The sequence below is a fragment of the Natrix helvetica genome (assembly GCF_964273705.1).
Source record: "Natrix helvetica genome assembly, chromosome: Z".
Lineage (NCBI taxonomy): Eukaryota > Metazoa > Chordata > Lepidosauria > Squamata > Natricidae > Natrix > Natrix helvetica.
This window is the reverse complement of record NC_138554.1, coordinates 43,084,737-43,111,694: the sequence shown is the minus strand read 5'-3', so window position 1 is coordinate 43,111,694 and position 26,958 is coordinate 43,084,737. Positions and strand designations below refer to the sequence as shown.

At 37.0% G+C, this 26,958-nt stretch overlaps 1 protein-coding gene across 1 annotated transcript in view; it reads right to left on the bottom strand.

Annotated features, from left to right (window-relative positions):
- Positions 1 to 9,373: 9,373 nt before the first annotated feature.
- The window catches only part of SP6 (Sp6 transcription factor), a 32,075-nt gene continuing 14,490 nt past the window's right edge, over positions 9,374 to 26,958 (bottom strand). Inside the window, exon 3 of the mRNA XM_081970999.1 lies at positions 9,374 to 19,355. Within this exon, the coding sequence (XP_081827125.1) occupies positions 18,215 to 19,318 (1,104 nt within the window). The 5' untranslated portion in view covers positions 19,319 to 19,355 and the 3' untranslated portion in view covers positions 9,374 to 18,214. The remainder of the gene's footprint in view (positions 19,356 to 26,958) is intronic.

The window sequence follows — 26,958 nt, the reverse complement described above, 5'->3', positions numbered from 1 at the left end:
AAGTTGCAGGCACCTATTGACTAATCCCTAGGAAATCTCCAGTGAAAGGCAGGTCATCACTTTCACTCTTTGTTTCACTAACCCCTTTTTAAAGTAACAAATGTGTTGCTCAAATAGGGATTTTCCCTTCGAAATGATTTATATATTAAAGTGCATACAGCTATCTTACCCCTTCCTCCATCAAATTAGAATTCAGGCTATCTACGACACAGCACAGTACTATGTCTACTAAGTAACATTGCATTCAGTAGGCTTACTTCCAAGTTAGTAAGCATACAGTGAACCAGTTCAATATTGCATGCTGGTTTGTAATAAATTTATGGTAGCCTGAAGGGACCATTCCTTATATAATTTGAGTTCAGTACCACAATATATGATAATGAGATGATTAAAAGGTATGAAATACAGCCAATATATTAACATTTATGGTTTGGTTGAAGTACTGTTTGCAGAGCACTATATAATATACATATTAGCCTCCAGAAGTTTTTGGCTACTTGCAAAGGAGCACTAAATGCTAAAGTAGATTGTTTAATTCAGCACCCTGAACCAATCATCTCAGCCACAAGTTCACAGAAAAATTGATTATCAAGATCTTTGTCAAATTCATTTTTCTTTTCATGTGAAATTGACATTTTTTATGAAAATATGATGATTAACTGGGATAGCCAGATGCAAGAAAGGACAAGCTCTACTAAATTTAAGAGTTGCAGACAAGAAATTAAAATCACATTTAGTTGAATGACAAGCTTTACCTGCTGAAATTCCCGCTGATGATGATTCAAGGTCAGTGAAACACTCAGTTCTTGTCTTTTTTTCTTTTTTCTTTTGCAGTCTACTAGTGCTAAAATTTCATGTCCCCAAAGATTTTGCCTGCTATGAATATAATTGATTGGTATGGCATCCTTGTGATTATTGTATGGGTATATAAGTTCACTGAGGTAACTGAACCATTATCAGTAACCCTAATCCTAACCTATTTGATGAGGGAGAAAGTATGAAAAATCCACAATAAATGGATGTAATCATTGAATTTTCATTTTTAAGCAAGGAGGCTGCTAAATTAGTCATACCCAAATTTATGACTTTTTGCCACAGTTGTTAAGCAATTTGCTGCAGTTATTAAGTGAATCTGGCTTTTCTTGTTAACTTTGCTTATTGGAAACTGGCTGGGAAATCACAAATGGCAATCACATAACCCTGGAATACTGTAACCATCCTAAATACATGCTAATTGCCAAGTGCCTGACTTTTAATAAGGGAACTAGGGATGCTGCAACAGTCATAAGTGCGAGAACCAATCATAAGTCACTTTTTCAGTGCCATCTAACTTTAAACTGTTGCTAAACAAATGGTTGTAAATCAAGGACAACCTATATATCATCCAAGATGTTCTAAGACTACAAAATCTAGGTATTAAAGTTCTCATAACCCATTAATGCTATTTGCTAACACCTAAGTCATCCTCTAAATGTTTGCTGTCCAGGTATAATAGTCCTACCCATCCTATGCAAAATTTCAAAGTATTGTTAGGTGCTTTCCCTCGGAAGCTTGAGAAAATTATTAATTAGTACAAAGGTTTTTTTTTTTGTGGGTGAAAGAAGTTGGGAAAGATGATTTGCCCATCATAATCAATTTCTTTTTACACTAAGTAGTCACAGTGGAACCCATAGGTTTCTAGTATCCTTTCCTGAACTTGATCCTCACTTAATCATATCTGGAGAAGTAGACCTAATGAAATTGAAGAGTTCAAAGTGACTTGTGACTTATGCTTTTGGTGGGTTGACATTAAGTCTGGATGGCCTTTTATTGGCTGGATTTACCCAAGATGCGCAGCTAAAATATCATTCATGAATTCATTGCTCAATATAATTAGCAAGCCTAACCAATGTGCTCACATTTTTAGTAATATTCCATGAGAATTCAAGCAACTGAATTAGTTTAATAAATACTTATTAGTTAATAATGGGCTAATTTGTGCATACACAGCCATTGGTTGTGTTAGTGTATCATATTAAGTTGTTGAATGCTTAACTATGATTTGTCTGATTAAACTACAGTAACCTAGGATCCTTCAGGCTATACCATAGCCATAATTAATAATCAATAGTGACTCAGTTTACACAATATTCTGAATCCCAAACAAGTAACCACATTTTGATCTAGCATATTATGTGAACTCATACTTTCGTATAAGTTCTTATGGGACAATGGGGCATTCCAAAAAGTCCTATAGTCAAGAATGTCTTGTAATTGAAGGAATTTTCAAAAAGATTTGTAAATGGGTTTTTTTTTTTAGTATTTTTTTTTAAATGCCTTCCTTCTTTGGAAAAACCTATTATGGAGTGTAATTTTGTGCATATACAGTGCATTTTGGAGCCATCTCCACCAAAACAGCAATTCTTCCCACTTCTATAATTAAAAGAAAGTGCTCTTCCATGGCATACTCTACAATCTCTCATTTTAGCACCATTTATAGCTTTAGAGTGCTGCATTAAAATTGGTTTTCTGAGTATTCATTTTTCCCTATTATGAAGATTTTTTTGGGGGGGGATGAGTTAGCATTTTAAAGTCATCATGATCATGATCATCATATCTCATACAACACAACTTCTATCTTTTAATGGCTTTGCCATAGTGGTATGATACCAGACCAGTTTGACCATTCTCCGTTGGTTCAAGTTGGATGACAAATTAAATATTCATACTGAGCTTTGAAGTTGGGCATGAAACATCTGAGGATTCCAAAAGCAGCAAGAAAATGTTGGAAACTCTTGTAAATCAAGTTCCATAGAGGCTAATTCAAAAAACTGTTCCCTTGTTCCCAAATATTCTAGGAAACCGTGAAAAAAATTGTTTGAGTTTATATTTTGCAGTGAGCCATCATGAGGTTTATTTGATTCTGGCTTAGTGTAATTGTGTTCCAAAACCATAGTGCACAGATTTTGGTTCCTGGCTCAGTGTGTTTTGTGGATTAGCCCTCACACAAGTAGTCCTTGAATGACAACCACAATTGCTCCCAAAATTTCTGTTGCTATGTGAGGCAGTTGTTAAGTGAGTTTTGTTCCATTTTATAGCCTTTCTTTCTACAGTTGTTAAGTGAATAATTGCAGTTGTTAGTTGCATGGTTGTTAAATGAATTCGGCTTCCTCGTTGACTTTGCTTGTCTGGCATTCTCAAGAGGTAATTGATAATGACGGTATCAACTTTTAGCATTTACATAGATTTTCTTCATGACAATGTAGCGCTGACTTTTTCTTTCCAGTGCATTTATCACCACGTATTTGAGTTCATCCACCTTGTCTGATCATCCTCTTCTACTTTTTCCTTCCACCTTTTCCAGCATTAAAATCTTCTCCTGGACTCAATTCTTCACGTAATGTATATGAATTAAATTGGATCTATCATATATGGCACATGTGAGAATTCTGGGTTGATTTGTTCAATTCAAATCAAGTCCATTTCTTTGATTGCTTGGCTGTCTATGGTATCCTCAGGAATCTTCTCCAAAATTTAACTGCATGAATACAGGTAGTCCTTGAGTTACAACATTTTGTTTAGTGATTGTTCAAAGTTACAATGGCAACTCTGAAAACAGAGACTTATGACTGTTTTTCACAATTACCACCTTTGTAGCATCCCCATGTAATCAAAATTCAGATGCTTGGCAACGGATTTATATTTACGATGGTTATGGTGTCCCAAGGACATATGATAATCTTTTGCAACCTTTTGACAAACGAAGTCAATGGGGAAGCCAGATTCACTTAACAGTTATGCTACTTAACTTATTGATCACAGTGATTCACTTAACAACTGTGGCAAGAAAGGTCATAAAATGGGGCAAAACACACTTAACAAATGTCTCCGCTAACAACAGAATTTTTGGGATCAATTGTAGTTGTAAGTCGAGGACTACCTGTAGTCCTTCTATCCTGTTTCTTTAGAGTCCAACTTTTGCTTCCATAGACTGTCACAGGGAAATATTCGCTTGCACTTTTCTGATCTTTGTAAATATGGACACATAATGACAGCTGAATACCTTTTAGCAATAAAGTTACATAAAAAATATAATTGTGGCTAAAAGTTTTGTTTGGCTTAGAACTGACATTATGTCTATGGTACTTCATCAGTGGTAGGTTCCGGATCCCGTTGCAACTGGTACAGTGCAAAGGGGCCCAGCGTCCACCACATGAACATGCGCAGCATGCATGCATACTTACCATCTGCGACGCTTTGCAACGCCCCTGCAACACTCCAGCTGCTCGGCGGAGCGTCATGGAGGCGCTGTATGCTCTGTGCATGTGCAAGGAAGCCCCGAAGAGCTCAAATACAGGTAAGGACGGTGGGCAGGTGGGTGGGCCCTCCAGTGCACTGTACCAGAACGGTACTCGGTGCTCCCAGCAGGCACCAGTACGCCTGTACTGGGGCGTACCAGTCGTAACCCACCACTGTACTTCGTGGATCTAGGCGTATTTATTTTTAAATGTTTTTTGAGGATTGTAGACATAAACACAACCACCTCATGTATATGTTTATGTAATTATTTGGTGACTTTTAAATGTCATGTTAGCCAGTTTATATACAATATTTACTCTGTGTTTAAAATATTAGAAGTATTGTTAAAAGGAAACTGCATTTTAAGGATGTGCAAAGTGACTTTTCCTTTATCACTGAAGCATAGGCGTCCTTTCTTAACCACAAAGATGCCCAGCTGATGAAACATATAATGTAATGTTGGAAAACAAGCTTTACATTTTCATACTTTCAATCACAATGTTGCTTGTACATATTTACGTCTTGGCTCTTTGAGGTAGATCAAACTTAGGAAACCAAAATTATGAATATTAAAACTATTTTTATTACAGGGTTACAGTAACAGAATCTTGTAAGTCTGAAAACTCCTCCCAACTCCCTACCTTTATCTACAAGTGAGCTAGGGAGGATCCTATCTGCGATGTTTTTTTCAGATTACATTTCTGCTTTGGACACGTGTAGTTTATCTGATCATTGTCTTGCTGTGTTCCTCTTGTTCCTCAGGATTATTCCCAGAACCTATTAGACTAAGGGATGGAATTGGCATTGCAGCGTCTTGGCATACATCACTTGTGGACACTCAGGAAGCTATTCTTGTCTTTGCAATGTTGCAACAAGAATTTGTTGTTAGTGAATTCTACCATTAGTGGTAACACTTTTTTCACCCATCTCTGGACACCTATCTAATGTACTCTACTCTGTCTCTCTGCAGAGAATTTCAGTGTCCTGGGAATTGCAAATTGATATTTTTTTAATATACCTCCCCGCTCTCCGCCATCATATGTAACTATTGTTATAGTTACTGACAAAAGGGCCTGGCTACAAAGATGCATACATGTTGATCTTTTAATATCACAATTTACACAGAATGTTGAAAACTAAAAGGAAAAGATGGATTGGCAACTCTCCTTTTATCAGCACTCAGTTTTTCTACAAAACAGAGAAACGCTACCAATAGGTAGCGCTTTTAGTCATCCATTCAGTCAAAACAGAAAAAGCTTCTTGGATGAGAAGCAAAATGTCTTCAGGGAAAAACAACGAAAGGCCAGTTGCCTTTTGAAAAAGCACTTTTGGGAAGACTCGCAATAGATACATCCCTAAGGTGTGTAGGGAAAAGGTAGCATGTATTCATTTGTTTGTGGAATACAGATGACAGGATTTTTATGCTTGTAGAAGTTACAGCGGCTCCAGATATGGGGTTTGACTGAAGGTTGACGTTTGGTTTCTTCCTATTGGTCTGCTGAAGGGAATACCAAATGTCTCATGGTGGTTTCTGCATGATCTTAAGAGTTCTGAGATCAGTAGAAGAAGAAGAAAAGATTGAACTGGATTTGAAGCCTGAAGAAGGTGGTGAAGTCACAATATGAAAAGACTCCCTGTTACCTTGGAGAGCCTTTCTCACAGCTTAGAAAATTATTCAACTCATAGGATGTTCTCCTCTCCATCCTTTCCGGATTTAATTTTTTTCTAGTTTAAACTTGGGAAAACAGTGTGTTTAGTTTTGTTCCTAGCTATGGGGTCCCTTCCCCACTTTTCAAATGCTTATTCACACATTACCTGTTACCACCCAACTAGAAAAGGTTTAAAGCAGAACTGCATGATGTACATATATTTCCAATTACTCTCAATGAATAGTTTTCTCCATTAAGCCTGGATAATACGTATACCTTTTACTTCATGAGATGAAGTCACCATCAACCAGCTCAATCAAAGAGAATGATCCCTTTGCTTTGGGCAGTCTTCCAAAGCTGGGTAGGAAATATTGGGAGGAAAAACAACAGCCATCCCAGCATTTGCATACAATCAAATCCTACATTTAGAGCCTTGCATGGATATGAGACTGTAATTCTGTGATTTGACTTGAAAGTGATAAATCTAATAGATTGTACTTTAAATGTGTGTGTGTGTGTGTGAGAGAGAGAGAGACCGAACAATGGAATAGTTTTTCAATTTGTATTTTAGCATACAATGTTATTTATTGTATTCTGCATATAGGCTTTGGTGGCTAAGCCAATATGTAGTGTTACTCGTGTAGTTTGTTCTTAATCGCATCCCCCCTAAAAAGGAGTCTGCAGAAGAATAGATGTGGAGATCTGAATTGGAAGGACTCTGCCATGTGGTATTAGGGGGAGTGATATAGTAGTCTTCATCCATTTTAGCCCTTTGCCCCCACAAATTGCAATGGGGAAATTCCCCAACTCTTCCATCATGTTTATATTTTGAATGGGCAAGAATATATAGTCTTACTCTGAGTTTAGGTAAAATTGCCACTTTTCAAATTAATTACCTGATATGTTAAGTATGTATATAATATATGTCTATTAACAATTTCCTTTATCTTCCTTCCCACCTACCCAACAACCTGAAATGTTTTTTTTTTCAAATTCTTGTATCATGCTAAGTTAAAGCTTAGCTTTGTTCAGTACCATCATCCTGCTTTTTTCACAGAATTCCATACAGGATACAAATCGTAACCCTAATCCTCCTATTTATTTTTCAATTTTCTATGAAATATTTAAAGATGGATAGGTTTGGGTGTTAAACCAAACCAAGTTAAAAAAAACAAGAACAAGTCATTGATTTTCCTTTCAATGCAAAAATAATAACAATATGATTTTGATTTCTAAGTTAATAAGTAACCCTAAATTAAGTTTCTAAGTATTCTGGAGATTAATTCAGAAGATTCTGAATTCTTGAGATTAATTCAGAAGGAGCAGTTTTTCCAATATTCAGCTTTAAAGCATTCAGTGATCTTCAGTATAACAAATACAAAATGAGACTAAAACTATGTGCCAAATAGTGAGTTGTTCTGAAGTTACAACTCATTTGAATGGTTTATTGTTTATTGTTTACTCCTTTGATTTTTATTCCACATTTTGTATAAGACTCAAAAGGACATACAGTACATAGTGCTCTTTCCCTGAAAAATAGGTTGGGTGAGAGAATGACTGACTCAAAGTCACCTAGCCACCTTCTACGAAGGAGGCTTGACAGGAATCTAACAGATTAGGGGCCCCAACCATTACAAGTCAGAAGATACAAGAGAGCTCTTCCATCCTTCCTTTCTTTTAATAGTTAGTTTTTTTTCATAAAATAAAAATGAAAGGTCATCTGTGTTTGCAAATCCAGGAAGTTTGCAAATGAGAGAGACGTAGTTCTTCCAAACCACCTACTTTTCTGCCTCTAGATTTCAGGAAGCATCATGAAAAACAAACCAAATCTTGAGACAATTGTTCCAGGTACAGTTGTTAATGACGCTACAACTAGAACTGGTGTTTTCATTTGTTGAACCTACAGTGCTCACGGAGACCTGATAGGGAATTGGAGCTTGTGCTTTCTGGTCAGACACGTAGGCCAACAACTATTTCTGGCTTCACCTTTTGGTTTTGTGCCCAAACCCTGACTCTTTACCTCTGAATAAGGATTTGGTTTGTTCATCAAGATGCAAAATGGATAAACACTCTTGCAATTGTGATTCCTTTGCCCATTACTGATTTTCTATCACTTGGATATTAGCAGTTATAAGATAAGGCATGCCAGATAGCCTCTCCAATGACAGGCTACAATGGTCCAATATTCTTCTGTAGCAACACTCCTTTCAAGCAAATCTTGAGAGAGGTCAGAACATCCAAGCACGAAGGAAGCTTAGATGTTCTGGTCTGCATTCGATGAAATAACATGGGTATTAATTTCGTTTAATAGCGTAACTGCATCTCCCTTTTGATGAACTTCATAAGGTGCATCCAACCCACAAGTGTTTATATGGCCTGAAATATTAAGAGGGAAACGCCTTGTTTTTATCAGTTCCATTCTAAATGAAATTGTCAAAACACAAATTTCATGTCTTAATGTCTTTTACTATTCTTTTAATGGTATCCGTCATGGAACAAATGATGCAGCCACCATAGGAGGCAACTTTAAGGCCCCCACTTTTACTTTCCTTGCTCTATTAATACTTCCAGCGATGCAGCTGGAACCAATTGTATTGCTTCTGCCATTCCATTGGACTATTTCAGTGACCTGGAGGGGGGGGCGGATCTGCTGCTTGGGTAACAGTCTATGCTCCATATTAATCTACCCAGGCCTTGTGCTCTGGAGAGGACACTCCAGCTTTACCTCTTTCCAGAACACGATATCGTAGTCTTTTGAGACTGATGAATACCAATGCAATACTCCCATCTAAAACATATTATTAATTTAGTTTCACTCACTTGGGATGACTCTGGGTGGCTTACAAGAATAAAACCCCCAATACAAATCCAACATACACATATCCCACCCTTCTGGCACAGCACTCAACACATTTGGTTGGGTCATTATCACTGAGGATCCTGTTGGCAAAACCACATCTTCAGGGCCTTTTGGAAGAGTAACAAGATGGGGGGCATTCTTATCTCCATTGGGAATGATGCTCCACAGGTAGGGAACCACCACAGAAACAACTTTTTCTTGGTCCTACTAGGTGGATTTCTTTGATGAAGGGGATCTGTAACATAACTGGCCTCCCTCTCTGGTGGGTGAATAGATGCAATTAGGAACATATTCCAAATATCTTATTTATATGTATGGGATTTCAACTCTGAGGATAGATCTTGGAGACATCTGTTGAGGCCACTTTTCCCTTTCCCTTACACGTCTATTCCTATGTCCCCTTTTCTACATATTATCATGGGATTTTGGTAATCCAAAACTTCACTTTGCAATTTGTTAATTTGGGGAAAGTGGGCCATCTACAGTGAAAAAGACCATGATGTAAAATGACAAGAAAAAATGAGAAAAGCACAAAATACTTGGAAACAAAGGAGGTGGAGATTTAAACATTGAAACATGCACTTTATTCAATTTACATTTCAGTATTTTCAAGTCATGACTTACTTTAGAAGAAAATATTATTAGGTTGTAATAAGTGAGCTAAAGGATTGCTTGTGAAAAAAAGCTATAACTATCTGATAGCAAACTTTTTGAAAAGAAAACTATTTGCACACCACAGTTCACTCTATTCTCAGACCTAATAGCAAGAACCTTCATTCGTCTTATTTTCACTGACATCAGATGTTTTGCAATCTATCCTTATTTGTCACATTTTCTTGTTCTAATGCTTTCAGGTCAGGCTCTGCACATAGGATCTGCGTAAGGAAGGTTGGGGGAATGTTTTTAAATATTTGTTAAATAAACAAAATCGGATTAGCTGCCTAGAGTGGGACTACTCTAGACAGCTTACAGTAATAAAAAGGAGGAAAAACGAAAAGGCACATAAACAGAAAGATAGAACAATGAAGTAAACCATGACAAAGAAACACAAATGAGAATAAATACATAAACTATAATAACTAAAAAGATGGATGGTGGAGAGCAGAGAGCAAGGGGGACGAGGAAGAGGAGTCTGCCATCAATTTAGCAGCCACCTCCACCACAAGGATGTCCCTTGCTTGCTCTACATCCTTCTGGTGGTGATGTTTTCAGTCTCCATTTTCATTGCTGCTGGTTGACACCTAAGAGTCTTCCATAAAATAAAACTGAAATAGACAGTGGATAATGAAAAATGGGCAAAACACTGTAGTCAAGAAAACTAAATAGACAGTTTACAAAGTCTCCAGAAGAGAACTTGGTTCCAAAGATACTACTTTTAAAGCAATTCCTAATTTTCTTTATTACAGTGTAGACGTTACTGTTTCATTCAGAAGTGTTTGGATATGGCACCACCTTGCATGAAAAGCTTGGGAAAAATTCCTGCATCCAGATCTACTTCAGGCTTTTTTCAGTAAGAGCACTGGCAAAATACAACACTATTTGGCAGGAGACAAAAGAATTTCCTCTTGGCTTCAATAAGGCTTGAAGAAGCTGTGATTACTAGTTTGATCTATGTTAACTCTATTGAACGCTTCCCCACAGAGATAAGTAAGGCTCCTCTGCCTATATTATGCTGCCTGGAAGTATTCCAAATAGAAATTACTTTTGGAAAATACGCAATACCTCTCACCTGATCCCTGTTCTGTTCAGCAACTTAGGAGGAATTCACTGAAGGCAGAGAAAAAAATATCACAGCGCCTCTATTCTGTCCTGCAAATGAATGAACTATAAAACAGGAATACACTTCTTCTTTTGGGTTCAGCACTGCTGTGAGTCTTTGTCACGTTGTTCAAAACGTAATGAAATGCATTTAACATAGTTATTCTCCATGCATTCAATATTTTCCCTGTCCATCACGTTATACATTATAATTCAGGAACAGCTTCTGAAGGGACAGCATCCAAAGCTCTTACAGCTGCATGGAATTCAGGTTTGGCATTTTTGAGCTATACAGATAGTTCTCAACTTATGATCATATTTAACCCTCATAATTAGTTGTACGTTGTGATGGTCATGAAGCAAATCATCATGTGAATGACCTGCTTTTACAATCTTTATGGTGCTTGTTAAGCAAATGTGGTGGTGATGAAGTGAATCTGTTGTTTTCTATGAGCCATGGTTTTGTCAGGAACTGGAAGAAAATGCTGATTTCCAGAAGAAAATCATGATTGTATGACTGTAGGAAGCTGCCAAAGACTGTAGATGCAGGTCAGTTGCTGAGCACCAAAATGTGGTCACATGACCTCAGGGAGAGGTATCCTTTGGCAATGGGGTCATAAATAACTATTGGGGGGAATTGTTGTAACTTCAAATGACCTCTAGCCAATTAATTATAAGTTGAGGACTACCTGTATTTCAGGTGACATATTTCAACTGACTTTCACTGTTTTTAACAAAAAATGATAAGACAAGGGTTGTAAAATTATTTTATATCCATAAAATATCGCTCAGATCTAACAAGCAATAAATGGGATAAAAAGAGCCAAACCAGGAGAATATGTAATATTTTATGAATAGCCTTTTTACTGCACTGGAAATTCTTTTTTCCTTTTTCTTTTTTTCCATATTTCTTCTGCCAGTTCTTTCCATGTTTTACGCTACAGTTCACCCATTCCTTGGAAAGGATTTAAAAAATATATGTAAAACTGGCTCTGTGTATGTTAGAACCCAAGAACTAGACCAAGGCATTTTTTTACAGGTAATTTTTTTGAGCTCAGCTGAAAGGATTGTAGTTACTTGGTTATGTAGCTTGGAAATTCCATTCAGTTGTAAGATACACTCATTATCTATTTGTGCCAAGGAGAATTACAGATATATTTTTTTTACAGAGCTTTACTCCATTAGATCAAAGCATACATAAAACCTTGTGATAAAATATGTCAAGCAGGATATTGTAGTTGTCAGATATTGTTCTAGAACTGGATATCCTAGAGTTTGATACTTTTAAAAAGATAATTTCCAGATCCTGTTAATAGTATTTCCTCTAATTATAATTTAAAAGAAAACCTCATCATCTATTATATACAGCATTTCTATTGATTCCTCCACCTATTGCTCCTTATATGGCATATTTCAAATATTTATGTACATAAAAACTGGACTGGAAAAAGTCATAAAGGAAGCTATTGCTACTGTAATAATGAGTGCCATTATTCTGAATTTGGAGACTTTGGATTTTAAAGGAAAAAGAAATCCTATTAGCATTTAAAACCCACACTTGTTAATATAAACGATGCTGTGCTTCAATGCTTAGATAGCCTAGACATTGGTGTTTGAACATAGATCTTTTAAATGTTTGTTTTATTATGTTTTACTAATCTAGGTGAAATATTAATATATTAATATATATTGCTAGTCCATATATGATACCCCACACAATAGATAGATAAATCCACATGGCCTTATTTTATCACACATTTTCACGATAGTTTCAAAACTGCTAATTGTTGTAACTGATGTTGCAAAACTCTCTGCTTTAATACAGAACCCAGGTACATGTCCTTCATGAGTTGTACTACAGACCAGAAAATTGTAGATGGGATTATTTTAAATAAAAAAGCCACTTAGGATAACTCTGGTAATGTTAGAACAATCCTTTAGTATTACATGTTACAATGCCAAGGGCTAAAAATGTATCCTTATGAAAAAAAATAAAGTTTGGAGCAAACAGCAGATCTTGGCAGCACCAACTGCAAGGCTTTAACTTCCACTTAGAGCAGAAGCAAGGTTTTGAAATCGGTGTTCTCTGATTGTTTTGTATTTACTTTCTTCCTTCATCCCCCTTTTTAAATTCTTTGCAGACATACAGCTAGAATTTGAAGTATTATTTACTCAAATGTTTGGTGATGTTTAGACTTGGGTGGAGTGGGTTTATAATTGCGATAACATTTACTACATAAAGCAACCTATTTTGTTTTAAAATAGAACTTTTAGGTAGGAAGGACCAAGAAAACAAAAAAGCAATCTTTTGGCTTGTAATTGTCACAATCTTGCAAAAGGCAATGTGTCTCATCTTCTGAAAGTGGAGGGGACAAGAAATTCAGATAAAACCTCTCTAAATTAGGGAAGAAGTCTCAATATCAAATGAATATAATACTCTCAAACCGTCCTTACAAAGCACTAGCTGAAGTACCTCATATCGAGCTCACTCATGCAGCTTTATTTTTAACAGAAAAGTTAAATTAAAATGTAAGGCCCAGTTTGTACAGGAGACAGGTGCTGCAACACACCCTTTTTTGCCCCACACAATTGGGCCATCTCATTGGAATCCTTGCTGGGCCTGCTTCTCTGGCTTTTGGGAACTCTTCCCACCTCCCCCTCGCCTGCATCAGCTCTCCCCGGGGCAAAGAGAGTGGCAGGCGAGAGAGAAGTGGGTGTGGGAAAGGAGCAGGTGTCTTAGGCATTTGGCAGGCACTCAATGGACAGCAAGTTGCACAAAATGCACCCAGCAGATGCAGCCATTGCTCGTGGGATTTCCACACAGGAATGAAGTTTCTCCTGCACACACACAACCCTGCATATCTTAAGAGACATAAAGGCCTACTAATCTTTAGTGCATAAGTGTCTGTCTTTTCCAGAATACGTGACTTCATTTTATAGCCACTTAGAAACCAAAATCGAGGCAAGAAACACTTTTTTTTTGCATTAGGCCTTTTTCATATATATGCTATGTTGCATGTGTATATTCAAAATTTAAAATAAGGACAATTGTGTTATCTTGCCATAATAAAGAAGCTTTTGACCAAGGGACCAATTTGTTATTTGATATGCTTAGATGAAGGGCAGATTCAATCATTTCTGCTGTCCTTTATTTTCAAACTGGATTTGAACAGAAATAATCCTTTGAATACAGGATAGGAATCTATAAAGGCAGAGGCAATGTATTTCTGGAGCCAGACAAGCAATAATGTATTTTGAAGTGGAGAGTCCGGACTTGTTTTCTCTATAAACACAGCAGGTGAGCATTTTTTTCCCCAATCAAGGTTGTGTCCAACAGGAAGAGATCTTTTCAAATATTAAGTGGCACACGAGGATTGTCTACAACTCATACACTGTGCCATAATTTGAATAAGCACACAAACACCTTAGATGGCCATTCTAGTGTGATCATGAGTGTTGCTGTATGTTTCCTTCAGAAATGTTTTTCACTAGAAATCTTTCAGATAAAAACTATCAGCAAACTTTAGTGCTTATAAAATAATCCTGTGGGATATTGTCCTGGAAGTAATCAGTTTGAGAAAAAAAAGAGGGCATGTTGTCCCTCTCATCTCAGAGAATCTCTAGCTTAATTTCAGGCATTTAGAGTAATGGAGGAGTATAAATTCATTGACTTACATATCTGAATTCTGTCACAAGCAAGGAGGAAAATTAGGGAGCCTTTTAACTCATGCATAATGTTGTGTCCTTGTTGTAGAACTTCCACACAAAGGGACATAGAATTAGGAAGAATTTCCTCATAAAAGCTTAATAGCTAATACACTGCTTGAATATACAACATTTCATTTGATATTAATTTTTGGAGTGTCATTAAACTGAAATTCAGTACTCAAATTAACCACTTTATTTACTCCCTCTCTCCCACTACCCTCTTTGCAACATACTCTGTCAGTGAAATCTGTTGTCACTAGTTGTCTTGGTTAATAGGAAGAAAGTTTTGTTAAACGCCATGCAAAGAATCTTATTTAAGGGCCACTAACTTGCACATCCCTAGCTAAAGTGTAATGGATCTAAACTTGTAAATGTTAGAACTGCAACTGTTGTAAATGTTATAACTGCAGCCAGAGAGATCACATTAAAAGAGCCAATATCCCCCCCCCTCTTAGAAAAACATAGGATTCTTCCTTTGGGCCGAGTTAAATTTTTAATGAGCATTTCCCAAGCAATTGTTGTTAGATATTGCCTTCCTCCCTTGTTTTCTGGCCTGGACATGTCTGGACACCTTCATGTTATGAGGGTGCATGAGATCTCATGTGATTTTGCTTTTTCCTTAAAAATCCTCCCTTCTGCCAATAGTATGAAGTGTACAGTATACTGTGCAGGAAGGAAGGGCAGGAGCAGCCAAAAACATTGCCATCAGCCAGAAAGTGCATGAGTTAAATCCCCACTGGGTAACAGTTGGTGTGGTTGAACTTCCCATGTGGGGTCATTAATGAGGAAGAAAAATGCTAAGATTGCGGGGTGTAGGAAGTTGCTTTGAAGAACCGAAACAAATTGGGGATGGGTTGAAGGAGATTGAGTAAATTATCCTAAATCAGAATTGCCTATAAAACCTCACCATCATATAGAATATAATTAGTAGAGGATTACAATATCAGTTGGAACAGTATCGAACTTGTTAAATTTTAGAGAGAAAACTGTGGGGTAAATGTAGACAGTTAATGCAGTTGTTTTAGTGAAGACAATTGTGTTCAAAGTAAACTTCCAAATCTTGATCTTAAAAAATATTTTAAGTATCAACCAGTGTTACTATTTATGGTAAACTCAAGTGGTCTGCTGAGAAATTAAGAGACGGGCACAAGGAATTACTGCTCTTTCTGCAAAATATACCTCTGGTCACTGGGACCAGAGTTTTAATCTTCTGAGCTTTCGGACTAGTGTTGGAGCCCCTCTCTAGGGAACTTCTCTCTCACCAAAATGTGTGCTTTGGGCTATTTATGTGATGCTGGTTGTGTGTGGTTGATTGAGGTGTTGATGGCCAGTTATTAAGTCATTGGCTGTTGTGTACTTACGCTGCCAAATCCTTGGCTCCTAAGTACCTGATAAGCTAGTGGTAAATCAGCACTCCTGTTGAGTGGTGGGGCCTGTTTTCCAGGCTTCAATCATTTCCCTGACTACCTTTGGACCAGCTTGGCCAACAATCCTAGTATCTGCAAAATGGAATGTATGTCCTTGTTCATTGTATTGTAAGGCTACCAATGAGTTTGGGTCTTCTCATCTTACAGCTCTCCCTTGTATACTTGCAATCGGATGCTTAGCTTCCTCCTTGTCTCTCCTATATAGTTACAGAAGCAATCCATGCAGGTCACAAGGGCAATCATAGTCACAGAGGCAATTCATACAATGCCTCCATAAGTATGTAGGACAGACAGGGAGAAAGCTAACCACCATATTGCAAGAACACAAGGGAGCAGTCAGATAAGGAGACCCCAACTCATTGATAGCCTTACATTGCAATGAATAAGGGTGTATATTCAATTTTGCAGTTACTAAGATTGTTGGCCAAGAGGTCCAAAGATAACCAGGGAAATGATTGAAGCCTGGAAAACAGGCTTGTTGTCAACAGGAGTGCTGATTTACACACCTTATCAGGTACTTAGGAGCCAAAGATTTGGCAGCACAAGTACATAACAGCCAATGACTTAATACGTGGCCATCAACACCTCAATCAACAATTTAAAAAAAACCACACACAACCAGGCATCACGTAAATATTAAGCACAGAATAGCCCAAAGCACACATTCTGATGACAGAGAAGTTCCCTGAGGATGGGCTCCAGTATGTCTGAAAGCTCAGAAGACTAAACCTCTGGTCCCAGTGACCGACCCAGACGGAATCCTGCAACTTTATCCTGGGACATGTATATTTGCCTTCATTCATGAAAATATACCTCAAACACTTACCTGGCTCAAAAAGAATTACTAGCAATCCAGAGTATACAGTATGGTGCAGCCCTTCCACATTCAGTTTCTGAGCAGAAATCTGCATATTTCTATCCAAATTAAAAAAACAAGTACAAATAAGATTTTTTTTTTAATGCTTATATTATTTTCCTTGCACAACATGTATTGTATTTGCAATTTGCAAAAAAATTGCACATGATGTCTGAAACAAAAATTGTTCTAGGATCAGATCTTAAATCAAATCTGATTTATCCTGGTTAATTTGTGAGTCAGTACTGTGAGCAAAAGTTAAATCACTTTTTACACAGATGGAAATCAAGAATGTTCTTAACATAAATGAAAGATAGCCTCAATTTACGATAACCAATTCATGTGCTTGAACTAGTTTGCCATCTGCTGTAGTAAGAATGCAAAAAACTAAACAAAACAAAAAACACATTCTTAATTGCTGAATTTGCCCTGGGGCAATCAGAAACTGAGTCCTAACCCACAACTTTAGTACATACTTTCTTTGCAAGGATACTTTAAAGGCATAGTGAAGTAGGGAAAAAGGCTTGGAGGACTGAGAGAACATACATTTTTAAAGTGTGTGTACAGAAAAAGTGCTAGCCATTTCTACTCAATCAACACAAAACAGATTTTCCCCTTATACTAAGGAAATCCTGTTATTTCTGTGGAATTAAAGAAACATCCAACTATAAGTGTTCTAGATATTAACAGAACAGCATATTAATTATGAGAAAATATGGTACTTCCATCCTGCTCTACACCCAAAAATATTCAGTTGTTTTTTCTCAGCGGCAGAAAAAAAATCATTTTCCAGTTCCTTCAATTTTCTCTATCTTCTCATTCTTTTTTCTCCTATGAAAAGGAAATGGTCATATGTCCTGGAGAGACCAGATGCTTTGTGTTTGGTTGAAAATATAAACAATTTTAGAAAATCTATTTTTAATAGATAATCTAAGCAAAACACTAGCACCAAAGGCATATAGAAATGTATGTTTCAGTTGGGACTGCTGGAAACTTTAAAGGTTGAATTATGTTATTCCATATTACAAGTGTCACCAACTGCCATAAAAAGGCTAAAGTACTTTTACAGCTACCTGTATCCATAATTAAGGATATGGTCTAAGAACTCTGCTTTGGGAACAGAGTGAGGTAGCTGTCTGAGATGCAAGCCAAGAATTCTACTCATGATCCTCCCAAAAAAATCCCCCATGGAAACTGAAGTGTGCATTAAACTGGATTTTCCATGTTACCTACTAAACTGGAACCAAATGTGGGGTTCCACTATAACCCTTTGTATGTTTTTGTTATTTTTGTATATAGCAAAAACATGAAACATAACATTCAAATGGAAGGAGGCAAGGATTACATCCCTCCATTTGTAACTGTCTCAAGATGCCACTTACCCAACCCACCTCCTTAACCATGTTTACAACAGTATCTTCCTATATTCTCTAAACAAAAGTACAATATGAGGTCCCACCCAAAGCTGCTAAAGGCCTGGACTTTCCAAACTGTCCCAACAATATCGCTCTTTCCTCCTACAAAATAAATAACATTGCATCTAAGGACAGGCTAACGTTCATGCCACAGGACGGATTGATCCTATAGGCATGAATAGGAAGTTACAGACCCAGGATTGACCATTATAGAAAGATGGGAAGGGCTGGACATCCTTGAGAAAAGATGAAAAGAAAAAGGCTCAATTAGACTGAGGAGTAGCACTTGAAGTGCTTCCCTCAGATTCCCGTTTGATTTTAGCAGGAGGCTCTTGTCCAGTTTTAGCCTCTCCTTCTGCTTCTTCCTTGGCACCATCGTGTGTCTTCATATGCTTGCTTAGATGGTCACTTCTCATGAAGACTCGATTGCAAACAGGGCAGGTGAATTTTTTGGTGCCTGTATGCGTCTGAAGGTGCCTTTGCAATTCATCAGAGCGGGTGAAGCGCTTTCCACAGAACAACCAATTGCAGACAAAGGGACGGTCACCACTGTGCCATCTCAAGTGAGCCTTCAAATGGGATGTCTTCGCATATGCCTTGCCACAACCAGGAATATGACAGTTGTGCAGATGCTTCTTTTTGGAATTATCAGGGCACTGGCCCACCCTTTCAGCTTCTTGACAGTTAGGGCATCGACAAGCAGCCTGGCCAGAGCTCCGGGTCACTGAACGCCTTGAGCTTTTTGGTCTTCCGCTACTATCCCCAGCTTGCTCCATTGGGTGAGGCTCTTGAGTAGAATCCAGGGATTTAATAACTTCTTGGTTCATGAGGTGTGGTGCTGAAGGCAGCAGGTGATGAGGTGGACCACAGAGTTGATGTTCTGCAGAACCATAGCCACCCAAGGCTGGCTGAAGCCCACTTGTGTGGCCTGGTGGTTGGAGACCACTTTGAAGATCCATCCAGCTAGATCCAGCATGGAGATCCCACCATGGATTGACATTATTGTCATCGGTGGGATTGCCTGGATGTGTAGGTCTAAACCAAGGTTCATAATGCTGAGACATATCCGGTGTTGCTTGTAAAAGCTTAGCGTATGACCCAGGTGGCAGCTGGCTTTCGCTGTCCAGATCTACCCTTGAAGATCCATGCAGCTCGTAACCACTGTTACCCGAGTATTCCGTGTCAGGTGCAGTCAAAGGCAAGTGCTGGAGTTCTGTAGGTTGCAGAGGGGATGGAAAATCTCCCCCACTTTCTGGGCTGGTGTGAGGTTGATACGTCTGCAGAGGCTGCAGCTCCAAGTGGCTTGGAGAAGAACAAGGTGTTTCTGAGCACTGGTTGCCAAGAGAACCACAGACGGCTGTGAGCATTGCAGAACTCCCGTGGTGAGTAGGTTCTCAGACACACCTAGACGTAAAAGAGGGAAGAGGGAAGAAAGAGACGTAAGACATCACCACTCACAGTATCCATGCATTAAAATTAACTCTCGTTTAGTTAGCACAACCCCAACTTTCTGGTTTGGTCTCCAACCCAAGAGTTTTGACAAAATGGAACAAAATATGCCTAAAATGTAAACTCCTTGTCCTAATGAATTTCAAGTTCATGGGAATAATTTTGTGACTAAATTGTGTTAGCACTTCTTGCTAATAATTATTTTCCTAAGAAAAAGCTCTGAACTCAAAACACATTGGGAGTTTGAGGAATTTCCAATAAAAACTGGTTTGTATTATTGTGTTTAAAAGCTTGACCCATGTTCATTGTTCTGATGCATCTTTGAAGGTAGACCTCTTATGCTGTCTGACAATTATTGAATAATATTTTGATGTTTTCATCTGCGCTGTTTGTAGAATTTGTACAAAGAAATGAATAACAGTTGAACCAAGAATTTTCTTTTTAAATCTCCTCCAGTATTAACTCGCTAGACAAACAAATGCAATTTTTAAAACTTTCCTCTTACATGAAAAAACAAATACATTGGTGAACAAGATGAATCTTTAAACAAACTCCATTGACATTATTAAAGAACTTGCTGTTTACAAATACTGCTGAAAACTAGAGACATTAGGCAAGAAAAAAGCCAGTTTTTAAATATACAGTATAAATATGTCATTCGAAGAACGTATGGAAGAAATCCCAAACTCAAAGGTGAAGATCCTATAATGTTGACATCTCTTGAGTACATATACTGTAAAGAATATGTAGGCTCTCTACTGAGAAATATTTTCGAATATTTGCTGCACTCACATGGATTAAAGTACGTGATTTTCTCACTCGTCTTTCAAAGCCAGCAACGGCAAACTAGTAATTTCCTTCAAATAACTCTGATATGAACACCTGCCGTAATATCCAAGGTCCCTTGAAAGAACAATGGTTCGCAAGAGGCACTTCATACCATGATACTTCTAATCAAGTAAGATATATATTTTCATGGTAGTTATCTTATATTTATCTTTAAAAGGGAAAAAACAAGCACTGTGGTAGAGGTTGTTGGGGTGGGAGTATGGGGTGGAGAAAAGACTTAAACATAGTTTACTGCCTTTTCCTTCTTTAAAAGCCTCTCTCAGAGACAGACCCTCTAATCGTCAGCTTCAGAGAACAGATAACAGTAATTATATCATCTGTATGCAGTTTAGTTGCACAATTCTCACTTCAGCCCAGAGGAAGGAGAAGGCTTGCCAAATACCTAGAATACAAAATACTCAGCCGGTATTTCTCCAGAGGGAGGGAGGGAGGGAGGACCAATGCGGATCTGAATTGCTGAATTATCTTTGTCTTTCAAATATGTTTCAAATGTAAATATAGAAGACATACTTAAAAATAATGCAATCTCTCTCTCTCTCTCCCCCCTCCCCCTCTCTCTCACACACAGAGTGACTGTTCAATATAGAAAGTTTACTCCTGTCAGGTTGCAACCAATTACTCTGGATAGTCCAGAACACAGATAAGATCAGAGGGGATGGAACATCCCAAAGAATGCCTATCCCTTTCTCCAGAATACCATGCTCTGACTCACTGTGTGTCTGTGTGAGAGAATTACGCTTCCTGTATTTGCACACACCTCAGAAATCTCTTACTTCTATCTATGCCAGATCAGCTTTTCCCAACTTGGTGCCCTCCAGATGTATTGGTTTACAACTTTTATGAAGAATGATGGGATTCGTAGTTAGGACTTCCCTCAGGTTGAGAAGGTCTAATCAGTGAAGAAACTGTTCCAATTTAACACTCTTCCACTCCTCCCTTTTTAGAGCAAATGAAGTTGTTACCATAACTGGATCTTCCTCCTAAATTATTCCTTGTGCAAACAACCGGCTTGTGCAAGCAATGAACAATCACATTCTTTTTGATGCTCAGAAATATCAAAGGTACCTTTCTTCTTGTCTCAATCAAGGAGACAACACAGACAACAACAGAAGGGAAAGTAAAATGTCTCAATAGTTTACTCCAGAGTCCTAATAATACATGGCTATTGGAAACACTAATTTGATTTGCTTTTATTGTAAATCTTAACAGTTTTGCGTATGTATGTATGTATGTATGTATGTATGTATGTATGTATGTATGTGTATGTATGTATGTATGTGTGTTACAACCCCTGGTATGCCCAAATATGGGAGGGAGCTCACTCCTCCCTCTTTCTGTCCTTCGGCTCATCACAGAAAACCATCCAGGCAGAAACCCATATTTTTATTTTTAATGTTGCCTTTTTATATTTGTGTTGTATTTGTGCTGATAAATAAATAAATCCCAGTAAGGGTATGGCTAAATAAAGGGAGACTAGTATAGATCCATTTCAAGCTATTTAGCTCTCATCAGCTAGCCATACCCTTACTGGGATTTGGGCAAAGCACATATGAATATAAATGTATCAGGAGAAATGTGAACATATTAGTTTTTGTAGGAATTTTAAAAAGTTCACAAGATGTAATAGGAGAAACAATTTCAAAATGGATAAAAAAATAATCAATTCCTCTGTGTCAGCTTCAAATTTTAAAAAGAACCAGAATATGTTGCTTATGAGTTACATTACCTTCTATTTACTTGGAAATAGAAACTATCACTTTCCTTTCTAACTTTTAAGATCCGATTCTTAAAATAAATTACAGCAGAAGAAACTGGGACTTACTATTAAGTTTGATAGATTTTCAGTAAACTGTTGAAGATTGTTTTTAATCCTAGTTACTAATCATGACTGGGATTTTGCAAGATTGCATTAATGACTAATATCTCATTTGCATTATTCTTTTCCCATTTTATTTTTATTTATTAAATTTATATGCTACCTGCTTCAATTTATCTAACTCTGAGCAGCGACTCTGGACTACTTACAATACAATTTTTTTGTGTTTATTCAGAAATTGCCCCTTTCCTCCTGTTTATTCAGTGGCACATAATCCAAAGCTACTGTAGTTTTGGATTATTTTTATTTTATTTTCCGCGTGAAATTCTGGAAACTATACTTGATGTAATAATAGTAGTGACTCTATTAAAAATAATCATCATGACAAATAAAAACTTAAAATATAAAAGAGTTACTTTGCTGAAGAAGGCAAATGATCAGTCTTACTTTGCTTTTCAGAAATACATTATAAATATTTGATTAGTGCAGTGCTTCTCAAATAGTGGGGCGGGGCCCCCAGGGGGGGTGCGAGGCTCTGTAAAGGGGGGCTCAGCTCAAATTATTTTATATATTTTTGTTTTGCAGGTTAAAGTTTTTTTTAATATTGTGTTCCTTTAAATCCTGTGCTCCTTTAAATCTTTTCTGCTACAGTTAATAAAGCTATTCTTTGTTGTAAATTGATCCACATTTCTTTCTTTTTTTATTCTCTTATACGTTAATAAGGATACAGTGTTATGCAGAGGTGTACTTATAACAATTTTATAGACAAATGATACTATTTACAGTTGTGCGGGGGGGCGCGAAATGTTTTCTTCTTCCTAGGGGGGGCATGACAGAAAATAATTGAGAAGCACTGGATTAGTGTAAGATGACATTCTCCAGTGAAGTTCTAAGATAACTCTTGATAGGAAGAATCCAGACCAATAACAGAACTGCTCTGGTTTTTTTAAAGCTCATATCTGCTTAAAATTTACATACTCTTATTTTACATAGGTACTTGCACCCAATACAATACAATACAATAGCAGAGTTGGAAGGGACCTTGGAGGTGTTCTAGTCCAACCCCCTGCCTAGGCAGGAAACCCTATACCGTTTCAGACAAATGGCTATCCAACATCTTCTTAAAGACTTCCAGTGTTGGGGCTTTCACAACTTCTGGAGGCAAGCTGTTCCACTGATTAATTGTTCTGTCAGGAAATTTCTCCTCAGTTCTAGGTTGCTTCTCTCCTTCATTAGTTTCTACCCATTGCTTCTTGTCCTGCCCTCAGGTGCCTTGGAGAATAGTTTGACTTCCTCTTCTTTGTGGCAACCCCTGAGATATTGGAACTCTGCTATCATGTCGCCCCTAGTCCTTCTTTTCATTAAACTAGACATACCCAGTTCCTGCAACTGTTCTTCATATATTTTAGTCTCCAGTCCCTTAATCATCTTTGTTGCTCTTCTCTGCACTCTTTCTAGAGTCTCCACATCTTTTCTACATCGTGGTGACCAAAACTGAATGCAGCATTCCAAGTGTGGCCTTACCAAGGCATTATAAAGTGGTATTAACACTTCACGTGATCTTGATTCTATCCCTCTGTTTATGCAGCCTAGAACTGTGTTGGCTTTTCTGGCAGCTGCTGCACACTGCTGGCTCATATTTAAATGGTTGTCCACTAGGACTCCAAGATCCCTCTCACAGTTACTACTATTGAACAAGATACCACCTATACTGTACCTGTGCATTTCATTTTTCTTGCCTAAATGTACAACCTTACTCTTTTCACCATTGAATTTCATTTTGTTAGATAGTGCCCAATGTTCAAGTTTGTCAAGAACCTTCTGTATCTTAAGCCTGTCTTCTGGAGTGTTGGCTATTTCTGCCAGCTTGGTGTCATCTGCAAATTTGATGAGTTCCCCATTTATTCCCTCATCCAAATCATTGATGAAGATGTTGAAGAGTACTGGGTCCAAAACAGAGCCTTGGAGTACTCCACTGCATACTTCCCTCCATGAAGATGCAGTTCCATTGAGGACTACATGTTGAGTGCGGTTGGTCAGCCAGTTACGAATCCATCTGGTGGTGATGCTGTCTTAACCCACGTTCTTCTACTTTATCTAGTAGTAGGTTATGGTCTACCTTATCAAATGCCTTACTGAAGTCCAAGTAAACTATATCAATGGCATTCCTCTGGTCCACTAATTTTGTCACATTATCAAAGAATGCAATAAGATTAGTGTGGCATGATCTGTTTTTGACAAAGCCATGTTGGCTTTTGGCTATTACTTTGTTTGCTTTTCTGGTTTAATAGCTACCATTTTGGGTTTTTTTTATTTTGAAATCTCTAGTTTTGTTTATGACCATGGTCTCCCCTATGGACAGAAAATGTTCCAATGACCAATTTATTGCAATCAAAGTACACTTCACACATTAGAAAATGCATGAAATTTTAAGCATTAATATAAATCATCAGCAAAACATCAGTATATTTTCTCAGATGGTATTACTAAGATGCTATTTCACCAATATAAGGGTTATTTGAAAAAAACATATTTATTTGAGATGTATATGATAGTATGCTATCATCATTGCTAAGTACTTCATGTTGATCGCTTTATTTTAAAAACATTACCCACCATACCCAAAAGTTCAATTTGGGTTATATAATTTATTCTTGTTGTGTTTGCTTACAATCAAGAAAAGTATATAAAACATAACTATTAGGGATTTGTTTTTAAGGAGTTTTTACTGCAGTGTTACAAGTGGTTCTGTTTACGAAGTTTATGTTTTCTTTTAATTATGTTGCAACCTGCCCACAGCCTTCAAGCTAGGGTGTGATAAAATTCTCTAAAATCTTTTCTATGTCCTGTTGTAAATTAAGGTTAGTCTGTTTAGAAAAAGATAACCTCTATGAAGATTGGCTTGATGGCTATTCTATGGTTGTGTGCCTTCCATTAGCACCAGATCCCCAAATTATGAGTATCTTCTATACTGGGTGGCCAACAGCATTTGGAAGAAAACAAATCTACTAAGAAACAAGTCTTATTTTGTTCTCTGGGCTTACTGCCAGGTACATTTGCATCAGATTACTGTTTGAACAAGACTATGGCCTTAATTTATTATTTTTATTAATTTTAATCAACTAAAATCAATTAATAAAACAATATATGAGTATAAATATCCACTCTAAAAAGTCTGCAAAATGTATTGTCTGCATTCTCCCAATTTTCCACATAGGTGGAAAAACTTCTTCAAAAGCAGTGCCTTTTATAAAACATAAATTAATCTTGAAAATTAAAAAAAATGCTTATTTTCCACTCCAGGTAAGTGAGTTTAGTTTTAGTTGATCATCTGACATTAGATCTAATACCTAATATTCAATGACTTCAGTGATCCTGGATACAATACCAAAATTTTATTTGTGTTGTATCTTTTACTCCAGTATTTATTCTGAAAGCAAGGGGAGATTAGTATGCATACAATCAGTGGTCATTTTACTGCAAAAAATGCTAGTTAAAGTTCAAAATAAATAAAGAAATATGACAACAAATTTATTTATTTATTATCCCAATATGTTAAGATAAATCTGGTTAAGTGCATATAAAATATTGTTTTATTGTCATGCGTATTAACTGGTGTGCACTTTATATTTACTTAAACTCATTATAAGCACAACAAAACCTCACATTTAGTCACTTATGCCCCATTAATTTTTAAACTGCAAAACAGAGATTTACTATGAAAAGATACAATGATATCTTTAATTAGCTTGAAGGAAAATAATAAATAGGTTTTATGATATCTAAATCTGAATTCCATCTGACATCTCTGGTGGATCAAAAATCCCATTATCAAAAATGTGCAGTAATAGTAATTCCATATATAATACAATAATACAATACAATAGTAGAGTTGGAAGGGACCTTGGAGGTCTTCTAGTCCAACCCCCTGCCTAGGCAGGAAACCCTATACCGTTCCAGACAAATGGCTATCCAACATCTTCTTAAAGACTTCCAGTGTTGGGGCATTCACAACTTCTGGAGGCAAGCTGTTCCACTGATTAATTGTTCTAACTGTCAGGATATTTCCCCTCAGTTCTAAGTTGCTTCTCTCCTTGATTAGTTTCCACCCATTGCTTCTTGTTCTACCCTCAGGTGCCTTGGAGAATAGTTTGACTCCCTCTTCTTTGTGGCAGCCTCTGAGATATTGGAACACTGCTATCATGTCTCCCCTAGGGTGTATATATATGTAGGATGCCTAGCTCAGTACAGCTGCTTTAAAAGAAGACGTATGTTAAATAATGTAAATTATTGAGTATTTATTTCTTGTAAAAATTGTAAGACACTCAATTGCAAACAAACAACAATAACATGATATTCACATGAAAGATAGATGTTCAACTTCTAAAGAAAATGCACTCAGTGCATAAAGAAAGCTAAAAAATTTTAACAAATCAAAGAAATGCAAGCAATTCTGTTTTTTAGTGTGGCACTTGAGTTTTCCAGAAGACACACACAGTAATAACGTAGTCTCCCTATATGTGAACATATACATACCATTTTGAAATTGGTTTAAGATAGTGTTATTTCACCTCAAAGAACCCCACGACAATCTCTTCTGAGAGAAATATTTATTTGAAATAAAATTTTAGCATTATTTTCCCTAATTAACATGCAAATGAAATTAATTTTTGAATTAAAAATTTAGTATTATTTTCTCTAATTATCAAAACATATTCAATCTGAAATACCTTCTTCAGAATTCCTCAATTTTATGTTCTATTAAAGGCCAATGCAAAAAAATAAAATAAAACTTGTATATTAGATGAGTAGATTTAATTCCACCCCAACAAATATTAAGGTGAAACTAAATGAAATTTAACGTGGGGAAGCACCTCAAATGGAAATTAGCAA